The sequence below is a fragment of the Muntiacus reevesi genome, chromosome 1 (genome assembly GCF_963930625.1).
Source record: "Muntiacus reevesi chromosome 1, mMunRee1.1, whole genome shotgun sequence".
NCBI classification, from domain to species: Eukaryota; Metazoa; Chordata; class Mammalia; order Artiodactyla; family Cervidae; genus Muntiacus; species Muntiacus reevesi.
In genome coordinates this window covers 228,647,392-228,667,745 of record NC_089249.1, presented here as the reverse complement: position 1 = coordinate 228,667,745, position 20,354 = coordinate 228,647,392, and the positions used below count along the sequence as shown (strand labels likewise).

The 20,354-nt window shown below is 39.8% G+C and overlaps 2 protein-coding genes and 1 pseudogene across 2 annotated transcripts in view; all 3 read right to left on the bottom strand.

Moving 5' to 3' along the window:
- Positions 1–7,545, bottom strand: part of UBE2D2 (ubiquitin conjugating enzyme E2 D2) — a 42,412-nt gene extending 34,867 nt beyond the window's left edge. Inside the window, exon 1 of the mRNA XM_065918678.1 lies at positions 7,134–7,545. Coding sequence (XP_065774750.1) covers positions 7,134–7,157 — 24 coding nt within the window. The 5' untranslated portion in view covers positions 7,158–7,545. The remainder of the gene's footprint in view (positions 1–7,133) is intronic.
- Positions 7,375–15,979, bottom strand: LOC136156173 (homeobox even-skipped homolog protein 2-like). The gene is made up of 2 exons (XM_065918677.1): positions 15,842–15,979; positions 7,375–7,888 (listed from the first exon to the last, which is right to left on the bottom strand). The coding sequence occupies exons 1-2, from the start codon at positions 15,877–15,879 to the stop codon at positions 7,375–7,377; spliced, it is 552 nt and encodes a 183-aa protein (XP_065774749.1). The 5' UTR covers positions 15,880–15,979.
- Positions 15,980–19,164: 3,185 nt separating this feature from the next.
- Positions 19,165–19,636, bottom strand: LOC136158205 (large ribosomal subunit protein uL23-like; annotated as a pseudogene).
- Between the last annotated feature and the right edge of the window lie 718 nt (positions 19,637–20,354).

Genomic DNA, 20,354 nt, shown 5'->3' with positions numbered 1-20,354 from the left:
ATTCAGTCTAGAGGGGGTAATAATCAATCATGTCTATATACTAAGAAACAGTTCTATAGTAGAACCCTATTGCCTGCATGCCTGGGGCATGCTTCACAGAGAAGTGGTCTGTTGGATATTCAAGGATGAATAAGAATTCAGGAGGAGGAGGGGGTGGGTTGAGAAGGCATAAGGAAAAGCACAAAGACTAAAGGAAAATAATTCTGAGAACGCTTTCAACTACAGTAGTATTTCTTATGAGATGCTAACATGTACTACAGGGATAAAGATGGCAATATTTTTGTCCTAAATTTTACCTATCTTTATTACATGTGTTTAAGAAATACTACATATTTACACTAATTTAAAGCAGTAATATGCCTCAAGAAATCTGCACACTACAGAGCAAATTATGTCTATGCTCTGATGCACAAACAGCATTTAACCATGGGTATTATCTATTTAACTTCAGTGATTTATTTTACTTATTATAATTCAAACATATTTGAGAAGTTATTTAACCAAAGCATATTGAACACTAATATTTCTACTATACCAATTGAGCCCCTATGGGCTAGAATATGGAAGTTTTAAAGGAAAAGCAGAGTCCTTTCTTAAACCCAAAAACAACAGATTATTTTAAAATAAACATAAGTAAAGAAAACTTTTTTTTTTAAGTTAAGTGACCTGTCTATCCATGAGACAATAATGTTGGTAGTAGCCTAACTGCATGAATATTGCAAAATATGCAATTTTAATTCTTTCTTTTGCTGCAGTGCACCTGTTTAAAACAAATGTTTGCATTATACTGTAATGAAAACAACACAGAGTAACATCTTTTTTTTTTGCCACACCAAGCAACCTATAGGATCTTAGTTCCTCATCCAGTGACTGAACCCAGGTGAAAGTGGGTGTGAAATGAGCAGTGAAATTGAGGGGTCCTAATCAAAGGACTACAGGGAATTCTCAAGAGTAACACATTTAATGCAGCATCTGATGATGATTCCTTTTACTTTCTTAAAATACCATTCTTAGTTTGTTACTTTACAGCAAAATGACAGTGAACAATATTTCCTCTTAATGTATTTTGTTTGTAAATAATTTCCCTATTTTTGTGCTTGTGATATTATATATTGATATGTTAATTTATCTGGGGTCATGTGTGCTGTCAATTTTAATCCAAGTATACATTATTTCATGAACTCTTGTTTGTATCTATCAATAATATTAATTTAAAATTATTCTAAAAAAGTTAGGAAACACTAACTTTATTAGAACACTAGATATGCAGAAGGAGGAAACAGTTTATCAGAAACCGAGGGAAATGAGTAATAATCACATCAACTGTTACAGAAATTAAATAAAAACAGGTATCCATTGAATCTGGCAATTAAGTAATCATCAATGACCTTACTGAACAGTTCCAAAACAGTGAATATACACTATTCTGTCAAGAATTTTGGCACTGAAATGTCAGAGATGGAAGAGATAAAGAAGAGGAAGGAAAGGAATCAGCTCTAGTTGGGGAGAGGAGGTAAAAGTTTTTTTGTTTTTTGTGTTTTTCTTATGATGAGGAAAGTCTTAGATAAGTCTGGTTACTGAGGGGAGTCAAAGAAGAGATCAGAACTAGGAGAGCAGGGACAATTACTAGAGAGCAAGGACCCAGCAAAAGAATAGGATGTATAGCAAAAGTTAGCTTGCAATGGGAAAAGCAGAGCTTCCCCAGAGACAAGAGGGAAGAAGAGTGATGACTAAGATACATTTGGAGCAATGGTTGGCTCCCTGGTCAAGATAGAATGCATCTGAATCCTGGCTCTTCATATCATAGCCATATAATCACAGCCAAGTTTGTTTACTTCTCCAAGCCTCCATTTTCTCTTCTAACCTGACAACAGAATTCTCACACGGTTGTTCAGAAGATTCAGTCATTCTGATACAGACTGAGTACTCTCAAGATTGTAGCTGTGAGGTCTGGTTTTTCTTTTTAAAGTCTTCAAAGGAAATTTGAAAGGATTCACACAGATTTTTATTTTCTCTACAGAATAGGTAATTGGGTCACCTACTGAGATTAAAACAGAGTGTTTAAGGAGGTAGGACAGTGATTCTTAGTCTTTTGGAGAGATTAAAAAACCCATTTGACTATGATGAAAGATATATGGAGGATAGAACACCCAAAATTTGCATAGTTTCTTATTTTTCTGCTTTATGGGAATTAAAACACTGAAAAACAAAACAAAAACTGCATTGTTTTAAGGGAATTCATAGACACCTCTCCAACAATAAAAAGAGATGCTGAAGGTAAAATCTTCTGGTTCCAGAGCATAAATACTCAATTGTTTGAACAAAAGAAAAAATTGCATTCCCTGGGATTACGCCCCTAACGACTGGGTAAGGGTATAGTGCCTGCCAGAAAAGACACTGAGCTGTCAAGAAATCCAGGTTCTTAATCCAGCCCTACTAAGTCACATGGCCTTTTTAGGTCATAGCTCTGAGATGTGATGCAGAGCTAAAATTTTATGATTCTATTACTTGAAATCTCACTTGATTGTGTATACAGAAGAAGAAATGGTACTTTATTTTTCTATGTCATATTTTTAACATGATTTTTGAAGGTTAGCCTGGGAACCTAACCACCAAAACTTTATTTCTACAGAAAAAACAAGTGTGCTCCTTCAATTTTGGGATGAGGCTGCAAAGGTTGCTGGCAGCATCAAGCATGAGTCAGGTATTCCTATCCTGAGAAATGCCTAGGATATTTTAGCAGCCTTCTCTCTCTGGACTAAAATATCCAGAATTGGACTTTGTCAAAACTTCCTCCTTGTCAGTCAGCAGTACAGTAATATACTTTGGGAGACTTTAGACACCTCCCCCCCCAGATTTATGAAGTTAATGATGGCTGTTTAAATTATATTTAAATAGCAACCCAAAAGAGCCAAAGAAAGTTTCTCAACTCAACAAACCCTTGTGAAGCAAAGAATCATTTCTAAAGGAAAAAAAAAAATCTTCCCAGAGATTTCAAGAAGTTTATCTTTTGGAGTAAGAAGGGATGTCTACTTTCCAATATATAACTAATTCAGTCATCTTCTGTCAACCACTTATTATATTAAAGTTCCAAATACTCCACAAGACTATTTGCTAATTTGTTTCATCATTTTGACTGGGATTAACTGAATTCTTACCTCTGATAAGATTAATGTAATGTATCATATCACACTTCTATTTTAAGATAATCTTAAAACTAGTACTATTATGATATTACAACTCCCTTCCCATATCCTTAAAAATCATCCTTTGGTAACTGGCAATCTTAGATATTTTGAAAGTATGTAGTCTACAGAAAGATGATTCATAACATGAAACAGATTACAATGAACAGTAAGTTGTAAGCATCTGCCTGGGATCAATCTACCTACTGAACTGGTTTTTCCTACAACCATAACCATACAAAACTTCACTGAAGAAGTTAATTAAAAGTTTACAAAAAAAAAATTACTTAATTATGCTTATTTACATAAAGCAATACTTTGAAAAAGACAGAAAGTATGGTTCAAATTATTCAATCCTTACGCTCCTGGTTACTTGCTGAACCTCAATCTTTTGTTAACTTTAATTCATACATTAAACTGGTACCTACCAATCTACCAAAAAAAGTGTGGAGGTGTCTTTTGGTTTTGCTGTCCTTGTTTTTAATTTGAATTGGTTGCCAAAAATTTGGTTTTGTGGCTTCCCTCAAAAAAAAAAAAAAAGAAAAAAAATCTGGTAACTTTGGGCACAGATCCTGGCAAAAGCAACACTTGGAGGGAGCTGAATAGCAGCTGCCCTCTTCTAAAAGCACGTGCAATTTCTAGTTTCCTCCAATTCCCTTTGCTCATTTTGGTTACCTGCCTAGCCATCAGAGTTTGAAATTTTATTTTACTGGAAAATTAACTGACTGACTGGGCTTTTCAGGAAACTTAAAAGACGCTTTAATCATAGAAATACAGTAAATCAAGTGATAGTCCTGGCATTAAAGCTATGTATACCAAATGTAATTATATCTAGCAGGACACCATTAAAATGTACAAGTCACTATTATTTTTAAGAGCTTTTAGTATCCTAACTTTGGTCTGTCTCCAATTCCTCATGATATTTAGCCTTTTACTCTTCCTCAAAATAAAGAAATTTACCCTGTATTTCAATAGTGACGCACTGTAAGAGCACAAAAAGCCTCCTGCATCTGTATAACAAAAGTAAAGAAGAAAAACAGGAAGCAAGTTAAAAAAAAAGGTCTCTGATCAGTCAAACAGACCACACAGTTCACAGAACACATGAAGCCCTCTTCACTCAGAGCCTACTGGATCTTATTTTAGACATAATTTTAATAAGCTCAGTGATCTGGTTTCCCAGCCCACAACAGATGAGATGCAGCCAACTGGAAAAAGGCTGGGGGTGGTGCTGCTAGAGGCAGACACTCAAAGCATCAAAATCAAAGCTGAAGACCCATAATGTCAGCAGAAAACCTCAAAATGTAGCAGACTGGGGGCCATTTGGTGTAGATACAAACAATACCAAAGGGTCCCAAACCCTGCATGGAACCATAATGGATGTTCAAAATGAAAACTCTTCGCTAAACTCTGTCAAAGCATATATGACCTTAAAGTTTCTATCAAAATAAAATCCATCAAGAGCTTTTTCCAAAAAAGTCATGGCATTTAAAGGACTGTGAGATTCACAGAACACTATTACCCTGTGTCAATGAAACACAAGACACAGAATTCCTGACGCTGCCTCGGTCAAAAGTATTTGTTCTTAATAAAATTTTATTAGAACCCAGATGCAGTAGTTCATGCTATCCGAAGCTGAGAGGTATTTAAACAGAACTACTTTCTCAGAGTGGTAACTGGGAAGATTCAAGACTAAGACCAATTATGTAAGCCAAGTCTGTCTTTGGGGGATTGCATCGCAGATACATTACTAGGGCTGAGGGTGAGATAGGACTGGTCTTATACATATCTAGGTTAAGTCTGTATTCAATTTAAAATTAGTGTTTTACAAAATGCTTGGGGGGAAAAAGTCTTCATTTTGTTTTCACAATTTTATTGACCAGTATGTACACCAAAAGTAAGTTTATTTTTCAAATCCCTGGCAGTCTAAGTTGAGTCATACTTTGAGGACAGTTCTAGGTTATAAACCAGGTGAAAAAAGGCTAATAGTGAGTTTTAAAAGTTCAAATAATCATGGTAGACACTTAATTTTTACTAAAATTTTAATAAAGGTATCTTTTAGAGAAAATCTAGCGAATATGCAGTATCTCAAAAGAAGGCAAGGAAGACGATTAAAATGCATGTTTTGGGCTGATTCGTGTCAAAACCCACTGAAATGTTGTGAAGTAATTGGCCTCCAACTAATAAAATTTAAAAAATAAATAAATAAATAAATTAAATAAAATGCATGTTTTGAGTGCTATTTCCTTCTCTAAAAAAACCTCCATAACACACATATCACTTAGAGTAGAGACTAAAGGTTATATCTCTTGATCTGTAAGTGATTGCACATTATATTTATTCTTCTTCAGGTTTTAAAAGTGCACAATCTTCTGTAAGTATAATTTCAAGTTGGTAACTTCTCAATTAGTCCTTAAGAATCTATTAACTCCTTAAAGCCTTAAAAATGCTATTATTTACTTACATAACTTGTCCTCAGTGTGCTCCTGCCCCTTAAAAGGGTTCAAGAGATCTCTACTTGAGGATGAGCTTCTTTTAACAAATAACCTGCTTCACTTTAGTACAAGATTTACTGTCTGAAGTCTGCCCTTTTTCATTTGATGGAAATCAAAGTCAAAAGAAGCTGGTGAGGATCTAACCTAATTTACAATAACCACTGGGATTAATTCCACAGGAAAGGTCTTTGATCAAGAATAAAACCAGGACCAACTGCTGAGCTGAAGTGTTTAAACTGACCAAATCTCTATTTTCACTGAGTTTAATGCAAGGTGAAAATTAGTTCTCTTCCCCCTTGCATCTCCATCCCATCCTAGAGAATGGATCCCAGGATCTACTTCTTACTGGCTAGAGATTTAGTACAGCCTCTCCAAGTAGCCAAGTCAAACACGAAACAAATCATCAGTGCCGCTTCTCCCCCTAAGTAAAAAAGACAGTGAGAGATAATAGGAGGTTATAATATTAGAGGGAAGGGAAAAAACCCTAAACTTTAAGCCAAGTCCATAATCTAGAAGCAATATTAGAAAAACCTCCGTAGAGACAACTACAGATAACCTTCCAAAGGGCAAAGAAATCTTTTCTATTGGAAAAATCTACCAAAATCCCTTCTACATTAAAAGAATCTCCTAGAAAACATCACCTAATTTAAGCGTTAAAATCCATTTTGCGAAGAGAATGTAAAAGGAAACCTGTGAAATTCTCTCCAGTGGTTTTCAAATGTTCAGGTTTCTACCTCTACCCTTGACAATACCCTTTCTATTAAATCCACTCCTACAAACTGAAGTATGTTTCTGACTACATTTGGCAACCTCAAGGAATAAAATGCTTCTCCCTCCACTTCCCTCCTTCCTCTTAAAAGTCATGCTTATTTCCTCAACTTCCTACTTAGTTTCTGGACGAGCAGAGTGGACGGAAGCGTGCGGCAGCTAAACGGCAAGTGAACTCAAGAAATATTTCTGGATCGGACAAAAACGTTTCCTCGTACGGGCCCCAAGCTCAAGGGGTTCTGCGGAGGGAGCCTAAGCAGGTGGGGATAGGGGGTGCACAGGCGGAGATGGGGCACAGGGCCCTTTCGACCTCCGTCGATGGGGCCGCCCAACGCCCCAGTTCCAGCACCCCCTCCTGGCACAGCCGGACAATGGCCCTCTGGCACAGCAGTCCCAGGCCGGGGAGAGGCCCTGGGACTCCATACCACGCGGGGCCTAGAAAGGAGGCCGGGAAGGAACGCTGAACCAGCGAGCATACCTCCGGCCTAAGTGCGGGCAGCGCGCCGGGGCCTCTATGGGCGCCATCACTGGGAGTGGGGTGTGAAGGCCGCCCGGCCGGGCCATCGCCAGCAGCCCGGTCCGAAGCAGCCGGGAGTCCGGCGGAGAAGACGGCGGGAAGTGCAGGCCGCAGCCAGCTCGGCCGACCCGCCTAGCTGCCCGAACACACAGCCGATCCCTCGCCTCTTACCTTGTGGATTCTCTTCAGAGCCATCGTGGGAGGTGGGTGGCGGCGGCCCCGGGGCGGGGACGGGGGCAGGGGAGGGACGGGGAAGGGGCGAGGGGGCGCGAGGCCGCCTCGGTGATTGCGGATCGGCCGGAGAAGATGGGGAGTTCCGGAGCGCGGTTCCGGCGGGACGGACTTAGGGCCGAGGCCAACTCGGCTCCTGAGCCTGCCGCAGCGGTCACCGCATCACCCGGCGGCGGCCCCTTTATGCGCTGCCGCCCGAGCCGCCGCCGCCACCGCCGCCGCCGCCACCGCGGTAGCTGCCTCTTCCTTCTAGGCTCAGCGCCGCCGCCTCAGCCCCTGCGGATCCCTCCGCCGGAGAGCAAGAGCTCAGGCCTCGGGCTCGGCTGGCGCCTCCGGGTAGGACAGCCGGAGGGACTGCCTGCTGCAGGTGGACCGAGGGACGCGCGGGCGGGCGGCGCCGCCGGGGTGGGGCAGCCGGAGCGCGGGGTGGGCCCAGGCCGAGAGGCAGGTCGGGAGAGCGGGGATTGGCGGTCCGGGGGAAGGGAGGGCCGGGCCGCGCCGGCGGCGGAGGGATACGGGCCGCCCCTGTGAGTACCTCACGCGCCGTCGCCGTCGCCGTCGCAGCCGCGGCCGGCGAGAGGATGACGCCGCGAAGCGCAGAGGAGAGATCTCGCGAGACTTGTGGCGCGGGTTGCAGAGGCTTGCCAGTAGTGGTCCTTGATTGCCTTGACTGTGGGCTCGGATTGGCGTGATACCTGAGATGAATAAACGTTTAAAAGCGAAGGTTTTCCAGATCACTCGACCGTCCCCATAGCATGAACCGACCGGGGAAGAGCACGTAGGGCCATAGGAGGAAAGGACTTGTCCAAGGTCACACAGCTCCACAGTGGCATAGCTTGGGACTTCCCTCAAGTCAAGAGTCTGGTCAAATCTCTCTCGGGAAGCCGCGTGGTAACAGCCTGGGCACCTGCGGGACTATGGTTCTACATGCACACCGCCGGCAGCCCTGAGATGGTTTTCCCCACGAAGGCCCCAAGTGAGTGACAATTTGAATGTCTCTCAGTCTCTGGCTTGTCAGGAGAGGTGCTCCGCTTGGTGAATTGTTACAAATAAGCAATAAAGCTGTTATCTCAGCAAAAAACTTGCACAATGTGTGCTCCAATAATAAAACCAACTTTGGGTTCAGCTCACCATCAAAAGCAAGCTTAGAAAACCTATTCTGGATGGCACTGAAACATGTATATTAGCATATGTGAAACAGATCACAAGTGGAAGTTCGATGCATGAGACAGGGTGCTCAGGGCTGGTGCACTGGGATGACCCTGAGGAATGGGATGGGGAGGGAGATGGGAGGGGGTTCAGAATGGGGAACACATGTACACCCATGGCTGATTCATGTCCATGTATGGCAAAACCCACTACAACACTGTAATTAGCCTCCAATTAAATTTAAAAAAGAAAACCTATTCTGGGATTACTTTTAAAAGATAGAGGCAAAAAGTGAGTTCACGGAGCAACTACTCTGTGTGGAGCCCTGCAACCAGGACCAGAGAAATATAAGGCTGACTGGTTTTATAAGGTCTGGTCTGGGAGGTGCTTTTTACCTGGTTGGGGACCCTGAAGACACAAAGAATAATAAGCAATATTCTTCTGGGCGGTGATGCCTACATTCCCAAGTCTCTCCCAGGGTTTCCTGATTCTAAATCTGTTCTTTACTCTGTCTGGAAGGCACCTTAAAGATCACTGATTAAGAAAGGAGAAACTGGAGCCCCTAAGGAAAAGGATCTTGCTAAAGTCATGCCATAAGTCAGCCGAAAAACTTGTAATGCCTAACCTACTGAATACAGGTTGGACCCATAAGGCAGGGCCACCATGGATCCAGTGTCAAAGGAGGGCAAAGCTATGTCCAGTGGCCAAGGATGGATAGGTGTTAGGTTGGAGGTGGAGAGGAAAATTCCAAAGTCCTAAATCTTTTCTTCCTAAGAACTGTAATGGGAGAGGTGCAAAATGCTCATTGGTCACATTTTAAAAACTTTTCTTCAATGATACTTTGTATTAAAAAGTAATTTACATTTTTCATTGCAAGAAATACAGATAAGGAAGTAAGCAATACAGATAATAATACAGATAAGCAAAAGGAAGGAAACAAAAGTCTACTACACTCCCATCATCCAACAATTAACCATTTGTGACATTTAGCTTCTGTCCTTTCTGTGTTTTCCCATTTTATATAAATATATATTTTTCTTTGAAAATGTAGGATCATGCCATTATACTATTTCATCATATACCTGTTTAAAAAAAATTATGGACTTAAGGTGTACAACATGTTGATTTGATATACGTAAACATAATGGCATGATTACAGTCATGACAGTTAACTTCTCTATTCATTTTGTGTGTGTGTAGTGAAAGCACCTGAAATTTTTGGTAATTTACTTTTTAAAAAATATTTATTTTAATTGGAGGATAATTGCTGTACAATATTGTGTTAGTTTCTGGCATTTATCAACATGATATCATCCATAGGTATGCATATGTCCCCTCCTGAACCTCTCTCCCACCTCCTACTCCATCCCACTCCTCTAGGTTGTCAGGTAACTTACTTTTTTTTTTCCCAGTTATTTTTATTAGTTGGAGACTAATTATAGGTAACTTACTTTTAAAATAAACAATATATGGTGAATCTTCCTGTGTCAAGACATATTTTTATTATATTTTAATGGTTGTAAATTCAATCATAAACATATCATATTATCACATTTTGGGGGACATTTAAGTTGTCTTAATATTTTTACTATTAAAAATATTACTATATGGAACTTCCCTGGTGGTCCAGTGGCTAAGACTCTATGCTCCCAAAGTGGAGGGCCCTGGTTCGATTTCTGGTCAAGGAACTAGATTCCCCCATGCTACAACTAAGAGTTCATATGCTGCAACTAAGAACTGATGCAATCAAATAAATAAATAAATATTAACAATGGAACAACAGACTGGTTCAAAACTGGGAAAGGAGTACATCAAGGCTGTGTATTGTCACCCTGCTTATTTAACTTATATACAGAGTATATCATGCAAAATGCCAGGGTGGATGAATCACAAGCTGAAATTGAGATTGCTGGGAAAAATATCAACAACTTCAGATATGCAGATGATACCACCCTAATGGCAGAAACCAAAGAAGAACTAAAGAGCATCTTAATGAAGATGAAAGAGGAGAATGAAAAAGCTGGCTTAAAACTCAACATTCAAACACCTAAGATCATGGCATCTGGTCCCATCACTTCATGGCAAACAGATGGGGAAAAAATGGAAAGAGTGACAGACTTTATTTTCTTGGGCTCCAAAATCACTGTGGACAGTGACTGCAGCCACGAAATTAAAAAATGCTTGTTCCTTGGAAGAAAAGGTATGACAAACCTAGACAGCTTATTAAAAAGCAGAGACATCAGGGCTTCCCTGGTGGTCCAGCGGTTAACAATCTGCCTGCCAGTGCAGGGGACTCAGGTTCGATCCCTGCTCCAAGAAAGTCCCATATGCTGCAAGGCAGCTGGGCCCACATGACCTGCATGCCCTAGAGTCCATGTACCATAACTGGAGAGTAGTCCCTACTCTCAGCAACTGGAGAAACCCCTCACACAGCAATGAAGACCCAGCACAGCCATAAATAATAACACAGCAGAAGATATTAAGAGGTGGCAAGAATACATAGAAGAACTATACAAAAAAGATCTTCATGACCCAGATAACCACAATTGTGTGATCACTCACCTAGAGCCAGACATCCTGGAATGTGAAGTCAAGTGGGCCTTAGGAAGCATCTCTACAAACAAAGCTAGTGGATGTGGTGGAATTCCAGGTAAGCTATTTCAAATCCTAAAAGATGATGCTATGAAATTGCTGCACTCAATATACCAGCAAATTTGGAAAACTCAGCAGTGGCCACAGGACTGGAAAAGGTAAGTTTTCATTCCTATCCCAAAGAAAGGCAATGCCAAAGAATGCTCAAACTACTGCCCTATTGCACTCATCTCACACGCTAGTAAAGTAATGCTCAAAATTCTCCAAGTGAGGCTTCAACAGTATGTGAACGTGAACTTCCAGATGTTCACTGGTTTTATAAAAGGCAGAGGAACCAGAGATCAAATTGCCAGCATCCGTTGAATCATCAAAAAAGCAGGAGAGTTCCGGAAAAACATCTGCTTTGTTGACTATGCCAAAGCCTTTGACTGTGTGGATCATAACAAACTGTGGGAAGTTCTTCAAGAGATGGGAATACCAGACCACCTGACCTGCCTCCTAAGAAATCTGTATGCAGGTCAGGAAGCAACAGACTGGTTCCAAATCGGGAAAGGAGTATGTCAAGTCTGTATATTGTCACCCTGTTTATTTAATTTATATGCAGAGTACATCATGAGAAATGCTGAGCTGGATAAAACCCAAACTGGAATCAAGATTGCTGGGAGAAATATCAATAACTTCAGATTACACCACCCTTTGTTATTGTTATCAGATGACATCAATAACCTCAGATGCAGATGACACCATCGTTATGGCAGAAAGCAAAGAAGAACTAAAGAGCCTCTTGATGAAAGTGAAAGAGGAGAGTGAAAAAGTTGGCTTAAAACTCGACATTCAGAAAACTAAGATCATGGCATCTGGTCCCATCACTTCATGACAAATAGATGGTGAAACAGTGGAAACACTGAGACTTTTATTTTGGGGGCATATGGAGTGCAGCACTTTCACAGCATCATCAAGTTCCATCTAGTCAAGGCTATGGTTTTTTCTGTAGTCATGCATGGATGTGAAAGTTGGACCATAAAGAAAGCTGAGCACTAAAGAATTGATGCCTTTGAACTGTGGTGTTGGAGAAGACTCTTGAGAGTCCCTTGGACAGCAAGGAGATCCAACCAGTCCATCCTAAAGGAAATGAGTCCTGAATATTCATTGGAAGGACTGATGCTGAAGCTGAAACTCCAGTACTTTGGCCACCTCATGCAAAGAACTGACTCATTAGAAAAGACCCTGATGCTGGGAAAGATTGAAGGCAGGAGGAGAAGGGGATGACAGAGGATGAGATGGTTGGATGGTATCACCGACTCAATGGACATGAGTTTGAGTAAACTCTAGGAGTTGGTGATGGACAGGGAGGCCTGGCATGCTGCAGTCCATGGGGTCGCAAAGAGTTGGACACAACTGAGGAACTGAACTGAACTGAAATATAAAAATATATTTTTTAAAAAAGCAGAGACCACTTTGGTGGTAAAGGTCTGTTTAGTAAGCTATGGTTTTTCCAATAATGTATGAATGTCAGTTGGACCAGGAAGAAGGCGGAGCGCCAAAGAATTGACTCTGATGCTAGGAAAGATTGAAGGCAAGAGAAGGGGATGACAGAGGATGAGATGTGGGATGACATCACTGAATCAATGGACATGAGTTTGAGCAAACTCTGGGAGATGGTGAAGGACGGGGAAGCCTGGCATGCTGCAGACCATGGGGTGAAAAAGAGTGAGAAACGACTTAGTGACTGAACAGCAACAAAAATATTGCTATAGTGGATATTCTGTAGTTAATCTTTGTACAACTCTGAGGGCTTTTGGGTATAAATTCCTAGAAATGAAATTGCTCTGTCAAAGACTAATCAGATTTTTACATCTATGTTCATGAGGGATAAGAATTTATATTTTTCTTTTCTTGTAATATCTTTGTCAACTTTTCATATCAAGGTTATCCTGGCCTCATAAAATAAGTTGGGAAGTGTTCCTACCTCTGTGTTTTGAAAGAATTTGTATAGGATTGTTATTTTTTCTTCTTTAAATAAATATTTGATAGAATTCACCAGTGAAGCCATCTAGTCCTGGAGTTTTCTTTGCAGGAGGAGTTTGATAATAAGTTAATTTCTTTAATATGTATGGGGCTATTTAGATTTTTTTTTCTTCTTGTGTCCATTGTTTTTCAAGGAATTTGTTCTTTTCATTTAAGTTGTCCAATTCATTAGAATAAATTTGCTCATAGTATCTAGTTTTTCCTCTACTACCTGTAGAAGAAAAATTTCCTAGTCCAGGGGCTCTTCCTGACCCAGGGATCGAATTTCATCTCTTGTGTCTCCTGCATTGGCAGGCAAAATCTTTACCACTAGTGCCATCTGGGAAGTCCTAACAGTTATATAGTATTTGTTACTTATTTGTTTTTCCAATAGTGTGTAGAGATCACACAATGTAGGTAATGGATGTGCTATAGGAAGAGAATAACATCTGTGCTTGGTGGTTTCTGAGAGAGGATTATGAGGGACTTTTGCTTTCTAAGTCAAACATTTCTGAAATGTTGAAAGTTTTATACTGAGCATGTATTATTCTTATATAAAGAAAAGAAGTTTTAAAATCTATAACATGAAATAGCAAAAATTGGATACAGTCTAACTATTCACCAATTAAGAAAGGTTAATTACAGTACTGAATTCATACTACAGGATACTGTGCTACCATGAAAAGAATGATTAAATCCATATGTCCCACTGTGGAAGAACTATCATAATATTGTTGAGGTAAAAAACAAAAACTCCAGCAAAATGTAGTTGATATAATTCCATTTCTGTGGGTTGAAAAATGTCCAATAAAAACTCATGGAGCTGCTTACACTTGAGATTTGCACAATTTATTCTAATGAGTATCTTTCTTTTTTTCCCTTAAATGTTTATTTATTTGACTGCACCAGGTCTAAGCTGTGGGGTCTTTAGTTGTGACATGCAGAGTCTTTCTTGGTCGCAGCATGTGGGATCTAGTTCCCTGGCCAGGGATCAAACCTGGATCCCCTGCACTGGAAGCCTGGAATCTTAGCCACTGAACTACCAGGCACATGCGTGACAAATATCTGAATAGAAGTTTTTTTTCATCTTTATGAAATTCTGGTTACATCTGTATATGTGTTAGAATGTGCATGGGAAAATATCTGAACAGATGAAAACCAAATTTTTAACTTAATTATTCCTAGGGAATTACTTGAAGAAAGGGAAGGCACTTGCACTTTTTGCTTTACATACTCCTCTATATTATTTATGTTTTAAAATAATGAACTTGGAGATTCCCTGGCAGTCCAGTGGTTAGGACTTGGAGCTTTCACTGCAAAGGCCACAGGTTCCACCCCTGGTCTGGGGAACTAAGGTCCGGCAAGACTCAGGTATGGGTAAGATAACAAAATGATTTTCTTTTGTTATTAAAACCAAATAGAAAAATAAAATTCTTTGTCTTCTATGGGGTCCCCTAAATCACTCCATTGATTTCAAGGACATTTTTGCTGCCTTCCCTCCCTCTCAGTGGATAAAGAAAATGAAGTCAGAACAGTCCAAAGGCTTCAGGAAAACTATGTCCAGTCCACGTGACAGTATTACTGATTTCCCCTTTAATTTGCATTAAAGAAACTGAACTTTTGGTTGAAGTCGCTTTTGTTTCAAGGAGAAAGCAGACGAACTTTAATACTAGGTACTGTCTCATGACCTTTTAACATTAACACGGCTCTCAGGAAAGAACTGGAATTTGGCGGCAAAACTCTGCGTGAACATTATCACTTTTTAAAGGTCTTATTTTTGACGATGCCCTAGAAGCATTCTTTTGGAGAGGTTCTTGGTCCCATAAAATTTAGCCAACGGGAAACAGGAACCAGAGACCTGAGAGGCGGGACTGGTTTCGAGAATCTTCAGCCGCGAGTGAGAAAGCTGCATCTACAGCCGGTCGCTCACAGCTTGTGGCTCCGTCCTGGTCCCAGTGTCTCTGCTGGGGGCAGCTGCAGTCCTCCCGCCAAGTGGGGCGGGGGACCAACCCGAACGGTTGGTCTTTCCTCTGCATTCAGCCCCACCTACAGTCCAGGATCCACACAGATTTAGAGGGATGATTGGGCTCAGAAAAGGCAGAATGATCAAAGAGATGAACACAAAACAGGGCGAGGAAAGGGGACGTTCTAACAGAGGCTGGGGGCTCACCTGCCAAGCTTCAGCTTTCAGAATAATATTTTGACTATAGTAGGGTAACCCAGATCTATTGTGAGGCATGAAAGAGGGGCTGCCTCAGTAGTTTTACTGCTTTACCTTTTAATATTTTTGTCTGATTTTTAAAGTTTTATTTATTGTCAAACAATGCAGAAACCTATAGAGCTGAAAATTAAAGCCACCTTCTCTCAAACTACCATAACAAATACTGTGTGTCTGTCCAAATCTTTTAATGTAAGTATTGTATTTATAAATATATATATGGTATGATGTAGTGGTTAACAGGTTAACCACTAAAAGTTAGTCTGTTAGATACAGGCTAACTTTGACAATTCAGCCTTATCCTGGACATCAGTTTTCTCAAATGTAAACTGAAGATAATAATAAATAATAGCTCCTTTTTAAAATTAAAAAAAATTTTATAGACATAGATTCATACTACCTTTGTGGTTCTATAAGTGTAATTTCAAATGAATTTTTAAAAATTCTTACAGATTCACAGGGAGTAGCAAAATAGTACTGAAAGTTCCAGCGCCCTTCATTCAGTTTCCCCCAATAGTTACATCTCACATAATGATAGTACAATATCAAAACCAGGAAACTCATGTTGGCACAGTGTGTATATACAGTTTAATGTCATTTTATCACATCTGCAGATTACTGTGACTACTACTGGAATCAAGATACAGAACTATTCCAAAACTACCAAACTCCTTCACAGTACCTGTTACAGCCATGTCCACCAACCATCAACCTCCACATCTCTGCTGCTACTGCAAAGTCACTTCAGTCGTGTCCGACTCTGTGTGACCCCATCCCTGGGATTCTCCAGGCAAGAACACTGGAGTGGGTTGCCATTTCCTTCTCCAACGCATAAAAGTGAAAAGTGAAAGTGAAGTCGCTCAGTCATGTCCGACTCTTCGCGACCCCATGGACCACAGCCTAACCCTTGACAATTACTAATTTACTTTCCACTTCTGTAATTTTGTCATTTTGAGAATGATATATAAATGAACTCATACTGTATGTATGAGTTTTGAGATCCCTTTTGAGACTGGCTTTTTTCACTTGGCAAAATACCCTTGAGATCCATTTACACATCTCAACATTAATTGTTTTTTGTTGCTGTATAGTATTCCATTCTGTAATGTACTTAAAACTTTTTTTAAAATTGTAGTAAAATACGTGCACATGACAAAAATTGCCATTGTAATCATTTTTAAGTGTACAGTTCAGTGGCACTAAGTATATTTACACTGTACTTAATGTACCTACTACATACAACCACTACCGCCACCCATCCATAGAAATCTTCTTCATCTTGCAAAACTGAAACTCTGTACCCATTAAAGAATAACTCCCATTTCTCCTTCTGCCACCCCCTGGTAACCACCATTCTACTTTCTGTCTCTATGAATTTGACTACTCTAGATAGCACAAATAAGTAGAATATATAGTATTTATCCTTTTGTGATTGACTTATTTCACTTCACATAATGTCCTCAATAATCAACCATGATATAGCATGTCAAAATTTCCTTCCTTTTTAAGGCTGAATAAAATTCCATTGTATGTAAATCCATTCATCTGTTGATGGACATTTGGGTTGATTCTACCTTTGGCTATTGTGAAAAACGCTGCTATGAACATGGATGTTCTATAATGTACTTTTGTTTGTTAAAACTGTATCATGCCACCTGTTAACCAAATAGTATATGAAGGGAAATTTTTCTTTATAAAAGTACTCTAGCTAATATTTTAAGTAGTAATGAGAAAGTATCAGCATTTTGTGACCTCTAATGAATTAATTGATCTAGGCATGGAGTGTAAATGACTGCTAATTTTTTTAGTAAGAGGCCATCAGACACTATTTGCCTTCTGGTAGAAGTACACCATACCAACTATGAAGCAGTGTTGCCATCAAATCTCTACATCGTACTATGTAGTAACAGGAAATACAAAGGACAGAAAAGCAGGTCAAAACTACCTCAGAAATGCAACCACAAAATTCAGATTGTGAGAACAGTAACAACACAGTTTCTTTAGCAAGAAGTTGCAAGTAAGGACACACACACACACAGAGGAAACTTATAAATTGAAAGATATTTAAGAATCCCCACCAAAAACTTGTGCAAATGTTCATAGCAACATTATTCATAATAGTAAAAAAATGGAAAAACCTAAATATTTATCAGCTGATGAACAGATAAACATGATGTGGTTGCCCATGTAGTAGAATATTATTCAGCAATAAAAACATGCTGCAGCATGGATGAAACTTGAAAGTATGTTCAACAAAATGCACCAGTCATGAAAGACCACAGATTGTATGATTCTGCTTATGTGAAATGTCCAGAATAGGCAAATTCATAGAGACAGAAAGCATATATGGGGTGATGGGGGATTTGGGAGGTAAGGGCTAAGGAGTGAGGATTACTTTGGGGGATGAAAGTGTTCTAAAATTGACTGTGATGCTTGAACAACTCTAATATACTAAAATGTATTAAATTTTACATTTTAAATAGATGAATTATATGGTATGTGATTATATATCAATAAAACTATTAAAAAGTATTTAAGAAGCATATGAATCAATCACAACATGTGGACCCTATTTATATTCTGATTCAAATGATTAAAAATGAAATTTATGATACAATTGGAAATTTGAACACTAACGAGATACTTGAGGATATGAAAATATTTATTACTATTTTTAAAAGTGGGATGACAGTATGGTAATCACACAATGGGATGATACTTTTGGTTTTTAATAGGGTCTTTTACTTTCAGAGATACATACTGAAATATTTTTATAGGTGAAATAATGTCTGGGATTTCTTTTATTTTTATTTATTTTTGGGGGGATTTCTTTTAAAATGAGTCGGGAAATAAACAAGTGAAGATACAAATGAAACATGACTTCCCATGACATAGTAATTATTGAAGTTGGGTAATGGAGCTATGTCAGGCTGGATGAAAACACAAGCTGGAATCAAGATTGCCGGGAGAAATATCAATGACCTCAGATACTCAGATGACATCACCCTTATGGCAGAAAGTGAAGAAGAACTAAAAAGCCTTTTGATGAAAGTGAAAGAGGAGAGTGAAAAAGCTGGTTTAATACTCAACATTCAAAAAACAAAGATCATGGCATCCAGTCCCATCACTTCATGGCAAATAGATGGGGAAACAATGGAAACAGTGACAGACTTCATTTGCTTGGGCTCCAAAATCACTACAGATGGTGACTGCAGCCATGAAAGTAAAAGACGCTTGCTCCTTGGAAGAAAAGCTATGACCAACCTAAACAGCATATTAAAAAGCAGAGACTTGACTTTGCCGATAAAGGTCCATCTAGTCAAAGCTATGGTTTTTCCAATAATTATGTATGCATGTGAGAAAGTGAAAGTGAAAGTTGTTCAGTTGTGTCCGACTCTTTGCAACCCCATGGACTATACAGTTCATGGAATTCTCCAGGCCAGAATACTGGAGTGGGTAGTCTTTCCCTTCTCCAGGGAATCTTCCCAACCCAGGAATTGAGCCCAGGTCTCCCACATTGCAGGTAGATTCTTTACCAGCTGAGCCACAAGGGAAGTTCAAGAATACTGGAATAGGTAGCCTATCCCTTCTCCAGCAGATTTTCCTGACCCAGGAATCGAACTGGGGTCTCCTACATTGCAGGTGGATTCTTTACCAACTGAGCTGATGTGAGACTTGGACCATAAAGAAAGCTGAGTGCTGAAGAATTGATGCTTTTGAACTGTGGTGTTGGAGAAGACTCTTGAGAGTCCCTTGGATGTCAAGATCAAACCAGTCAATCCTAAAGGACATAACTGAACGACTGAACTGAACTGAATGGGAGTATGAGAACTTATTGTAATCTAGTCTGTCCACCTTTGTGTATGTTGAAAATTTTCCATAAAAATACATACTAATGAACATATTTCCATGTCAATATATGGAGATGTACTTCATGCTTTCTTTCTTTTTTTTTTTTTTAGTAGTGAAAACTTTTATATTTGGAATTAGCTAGATGGACTCAGTTTAGGTGATCCCAATTTTGTTGGCAACATTCAAAGCATCCTAGTCAGGAGCCAGTTGAATATATGCCTTCTTCTCTCCATCAGGCCTGATCAGGAGTTGACCTTAGCCACATCAATGTCATAGAGCTTCTTCACAGCCTGTGTAATTTGGTGCTTGTCAGCCTTGACATCCACAATGAATACCCGTGTGTTGTAGTCTTCTGTTTTCCTCATGGCTGACTCGGTGGTGAGGGGGAATCTGATGATGGCATAGTGGTCAAGTTTGTTTCTCTTAGGGGCACTCTTCTGAGGATATTAGGGCTGCCTCCTGAGCCATAGTGTTTGGCTGACGCCAGGAAGGTGGGTGACATCGGATCTTTTTTTTTTTGGTGGATGTGGACGCCTTTGAACACTGCTTTCTCGGCCTTCAAAGCCTTTTCTTTGGCTTCGACTTTAGCAGGGGCAGGGGCTTCCTTCTTCGCCTTTGCCGCCATCTTCATGAAAAAGGGTTTCTGTATTTCATGTTTTTTAAGAGCTACATGTACTTCCATATTTATATATAAACAATTCCCTATTAGAGGATATTTGGATTGCTTCCAAAATATTTAATATTCTAAGCAATGCTGCAGGAAATATCCTTGTCTCTGCTCATCCTAAAGGAAATCAGTCCTGAATATTCATTGGAAGGACTGATGCTGAAGCTGAAACTCCAATACTTGGGCCACCTGATGTGAAGAACTGACTCATTTGAAAAGACCCTGATGCTGGGAAAGATTGAAGGCAGGAGGAGAAGGGGATGACAGGGGATGAGATGGTTGGATGGCATCACCGACTCAGTGGACATGAGTTTGAGTAAACTCCAAGAGTTGGTGATGGACAGGGAAGCCTGGCTTGCTGCAGCCGATGGGGTCCAAGAGTCGGACACGACTGAGAGGCTGAACTGAACCGAACCGAACTGCCCAACTAGCCATTTCCTTAGAATACATTTCTAGAAGTAAAAGTGTTAGGTCAACTGATGTGAATGTTTTAGATTTTTATATACATGGAGAGATTGTTTTCTAGGAAAATTCTTGCACTTACTTATTTTCCCACACTTACAATAAAATATTGGTCACTAGCAATCCTTTCCTTTTTTATAAAAAGAGTTGATTGCCATTTAACTTTTATACCATCAAATTCACTCATTTCAAGAGTGCAAGTCAATGATTTTTA

Bases quoted from the DNA above. Each gene is read 5' to 3' on its own strand.
- LOC136156173 (XM_065918677.1), bottom strand. From the start codon at position 15,879: ATGTGGAGGTTGATGGTTGGTGGACATGGCTGTAACAG. The intron at 7,889-15,841 runs GTACTGTGAAGG...TATTCATCTCAG, and splicing joins GGTGGACATGGCTGTAACAG to GTATCACGCCAATCCGAGCC.